Below are 4381 nucleotides of genomic sequence, written 5' to 3' on the forward strand. Positions count from 1 at the left end.
CTAGTACATTCTTCTCCTGTTTCCTTTCTTAAATTTAAGATATGTGCCTCTAATTGCATGTAATTTATTGACAACAGCATTTGTTGGCATCCGCTCATTGGGTGATGTTGTAGAACACGATAATCCAATTTCCAACACTGATATCAAGCAGTCTTTTATTCTTCTACTAACATTGAGATGGGGCTCGTCTTCAATGTCATCTTCATTTATCTCATCATCACCATTATCTTCATCCTCCTCAAAGAACATTGATGGGTCAACTATATCCATTACATGTTCAGGCAAAGCCATTGTAGTGAGCTTGTGAATGCTCAAACCATCTATGAACATTTCATTGATAGGTTTTTTCCCAGTGAACATCTCTAGCAAGAGTATCCCATAACTGAAAATGTCTCCCAGTGTTGAAACTTGGCTGCCCATCCCATACTCTATAATTCATTAACACATTTTCAATAACAAACAACACTCTTATGAGCTTAGAATTTAACCACTAATGCATTATGCATTGTTTGCACATATATCCCAACATACAATTTTGTGAATATGTATGTTTGTTTGTTTGTTTTTTTTTTTTTTTTTAAATTTTTTATTTTCCAAGTGGTGTTTAACATTTTTCCCATTGGTGTTTAACATTTTTCCCTACTCAAAAAAGTGGTCTCAAACTTTGAGCATATAGTTACTTTTTGAAAGAATATCTACTTTTGTTTAATATGAAAAAAGTTATTAAACAAGGAATGAGTCGTGCTTTATTTGGTTGAAAAATTACCTGGAGGAATGTACCCAATGGAACCCTTTAGTCCAACTGATAAGGTTTGAGTTTTGGAGGGATTGTTAGATGCTTCAAAGAGGAACTTCACCAATCCGAAATCACCAACATGGGCTACCATATCTTCATCAAGGAGTATATTGCTTGGTTTAAGATCACAATGGACAATTGGTGTTTGACAATGTTGATGAAGATATTCTAATGCGTAAGCAACATCAATGACTACGTTTAGTCTCTGAATAAAGCTTAATTTGTTTCTTCGATGTTGCTCATCATTTTTTGGGTGCAACCATTGGTCTAGACTTCCATTGCACATGAACTCAAAAATTAGACTCTTAAAGTCATTCCCTTTATGATCAATGCTAGAGCAAGCAGAGATAATTTTGAGGAGATTGCGATGATGTATATCTCTCAAAGCATTGCATTCATTAATAAAACTCTTCATAGCTCCTTGTTGTAGAAGGTTAAATACTTTCACTGCAATAATTGCTCTATTTCTAGAAAGAACTCCTTTGTATACAGAGCCAAAGTTACCCGAACCAATCAAGTTGTTCTTAGAAAACCCATTTGTTGATTCTAAGAGTTCTGCATAAGAGATAGGTAATTGCCAGTCTTCAAAATTAGACTTAGTTAATGCTCCCACTCTTAAATTTTTCACAATAGAACATGTTGGGAAAAAATACAATAGAAGAAGTACAAATATGATTGTACTAGTGACAGGAATTATAATTCTGAGTACAAGAAGCTTCCCATGCAATTTAGGATGCTTGCTTGAGCATGAAGATAAATTTAATTCTTGGACACCACCACATAACTTTTCATTTCCAGAGATTGAAATTGCGCTTGCATTTGCGAAAATTCCTTCACTTGGCACTTCTCCCTCAAAATCATTATAAGAAATATTGAGATGCTTAAGTGCCAAAAGCTTGCTAAGAAATTTAGGAATATGACCAGACAATATATTAAGAGAAAGATCTATATCTTCTAAACCTCTTAAGTTCTTCAAGGATTGAGGAATTGATCCCTCAAATGAATTGCCGTCCAAATACAATTGCTCTAAACTAGTACAAGTATCAAGGGTGGAGGGAATTTTTCCTGATAATCTATTCTTTGAGAGATCTAACTTGGTAAGATGTATTAAGTAGCCCACTTCAAAAGGTAGTGCTCCTATAAAAAAATTAGAAGACAAGTCCAAAAAAATTGAAAGGGACGAGAGACCCATAACTTGTTTTGGTATGGTGCCAGGGAGATTGTTATGAGAAAGGTTCAGCAAAAGCAAATTTTGGCAGTTTCCTAGGCTTGGGGGTATCCTTCCCTCATATCTATTCTCGTCCATATAAATTAGTATTAGTGCAGTTAAGTTACCCAAGGTGGAAGGGATTGGCCCAAAAAATTTGTTATTACTCAAATATAATAAATTTAACTTTTGAAGCTTCCCAAGAACATGAGGGAGAGTACCTCCCAAATAGTTATTTTCTAATCCAAGAATATTTAAGTTAACGAGGTTCTCGATCCCAGTAGGGATGTTACCGTAAATCATATTCCCCCCTATAACAAGACTGCTTAGTTGGGTGGAAAAGTTAGCTATAGAGCTGGGCAATACTCCTCCAAAATGATTATCAGAGAGACCCAAGGCCTTCAAACTAGTACAATTAGCCAAGAAACTGAGAAAATTCAGATCACCATCCTTCCCCTTTCCAAGATTATTTTGGTAAAAATTAAGTCTAACCAAGCCTTGCAAGCTTGCTAGATTTTGAGGCACTATCCCAGTCAGACCATTTTGAGCAAGGTCAAGGTCTTGAAGTTGAGAAGCATTTGATAACGACTCTGGAATAGGTCCCGTGAAATTATTAGCACCACAATAAAACTTTTGAAGGCTAGGAAGAGTAAAACCAACATCTGTTGGGAACCTTCCATGTAGCTGGTTTTGAGTAACAGAGAAAAAGTATATGGAAGAAATATTATAGATTGGAGGAGGGATGGTACCAAACAGATTATTCAGAGCAAGCCAAAAAAATCCCAAGCTTGATAGATGGCCAAGTTCACTAGGTATGCTTCCTTGAAAATTGTTTTGGACAAGACTAATGACATACAGAGAAGAAAAGTTTCCTATCCAAGCTGGGATACTTCCTGTTAGGTTGTTCATACCAAGACTTAGATTCACCAACTTTGACAATGAGCTAAGGTGGTCTGGAATCTGCCCTACAAGATTGTTGTAAGCAACATCAAGCACTCTAAGTTCTGTACAGTAGCTCATATTAGTCGGAAGTTTACCTCCAAAGGAATTCAAAGTCAAATTGAGATGTTGTAGGTGCTGTAGATGCCTCACTTCTTGAGGAATTTCACCATGGAAGTTGTTGTTTTGTAGCATGAGTCTTGTGAGATAAGTAAGATTTCCTACAGAGGGTGGTATGGGGCCAACCAATCTCTTATCTTCCAAGTCCCAAACAGTGACTCGTTTACTGGAGAGGCTACACGTAACACCTATCCAGTGGCAGAAATGTGTGGAGTTATTCCATGAGCTCATGATTTGAAGTGGGTCTTGAGTGATCCGATTCTTGAAATCAAGTAAAGCTAGGCGATCAGTCTCATTTGCAAAAGCCGAAACTGTTGCAGATTTCAAACATGAGCTCATACAAATGAGAAGAATCCCATGAAAGAATATTAACAAAACCCACTTGTAGCTCAAACAAGAGTGCGTCATTTCGTTGGGGTTGCAACTTGCACGTTTGAAGTGAATGATAGAATCCGATAACAGCGTTTGCTTTCTGTGGAATACAAAAAAAATTCAATTAGAGTTAACTGAATTATATGTTAGTAGGACACAGCTTTCTGGGGAAATGCAAAATTTAGGCCCATCTATAGTCTATAGATAATGAAATAATAGCATCGATTTCTCTTTTGCTCATCACAAGAATGAACATCACGTAGATAAAAAATAAAAATGACCCAGAAGAGAAGACTTTTGGTTTATAAGAAACGGCCATTTTAACAAGGACCCAACGGTCAATTCTGTTAAAATGTGCTCAACACTGTGACTTTGATAAGTTAATTGGAAATTTCCGTGGAAAGAATTGAAAGTAGAATTCAAATAGTAAAACATCGACCAATTAAATCGGAAGATAGTTATTATAGAATGCACTACAAATACATATTTTAGAGATTAGATCCGTTAGTGGGAAAACATTTCAAGAAAGTTGATCCATGCAAGGAAAGAAAATGACACAAGAATAGGTAATGTGAAACTTTTAATTCCGCTCACATTCATTTCAAGGTTAAGACAGTCAATTTTGATAGTTCTTTGGGGCTCCAATGACAACTAGACGAACCTGTTAATGCTTCAAGATAGGAACAGAGTTCCCCTTGAAGTTTACTAGCTAATCTATGATTGTAGGCTGTTAGGTAGTCAATTTTGACAGAGGGAGAAATAGTGTCTAAAACAGTTGCAGAGCAAGGATTTTAGCTTAAGGGGACAAGATTACAAGAACATTAAAAAATAACCTAATAAATGTTAACCTTTTTCTTAATTAAAATATTAACCTATATTAATAATAAAATAAATAAATAATTCTAATCATCAATCAAAATCTAATATAAATGTAAACTGTAATTTAC

General features: G+C 35.5%; 1 protein-coding gene across 1 annotated transcript; it reads right to left on the minus strand.

The window, feature by feature from the left end:
* Positions 1–3470, minus strand: LOC142608810 (putative receptor-like protein kinase At3g47110). Its single transcript, XM_075780482.1, has 2 exons — positions 767–3470; positions 1–428 (listed from the first exon to the last, which is right to left on the minus strand). The coding sequence occupies exons 1-2, from the start codon at positions 3468–3470 to the stop codon at positions 1–3; spliced, it is 3132 nt and encodes a 1043-aa protein (XP_075636597.1).
* Between the last annotated feature and the right edge of the window lie 911 nt (positions 3471–4381).

This window comes from Castanea sativa, chromosome 9 (genome assembly GCF_040712315.1).
Source record: "Castanea sativa cultivar Marrone di Chiusa Pesio chromosome 9, ASM4071231v1".
NCBI classification, from domain to species: domain Eukaryota; kingdom Viridiplantae; phylum Streptophyta; class Magnoliopsida; order Fagales; family Fagaceae; genus Castanea; species Castanea sativa.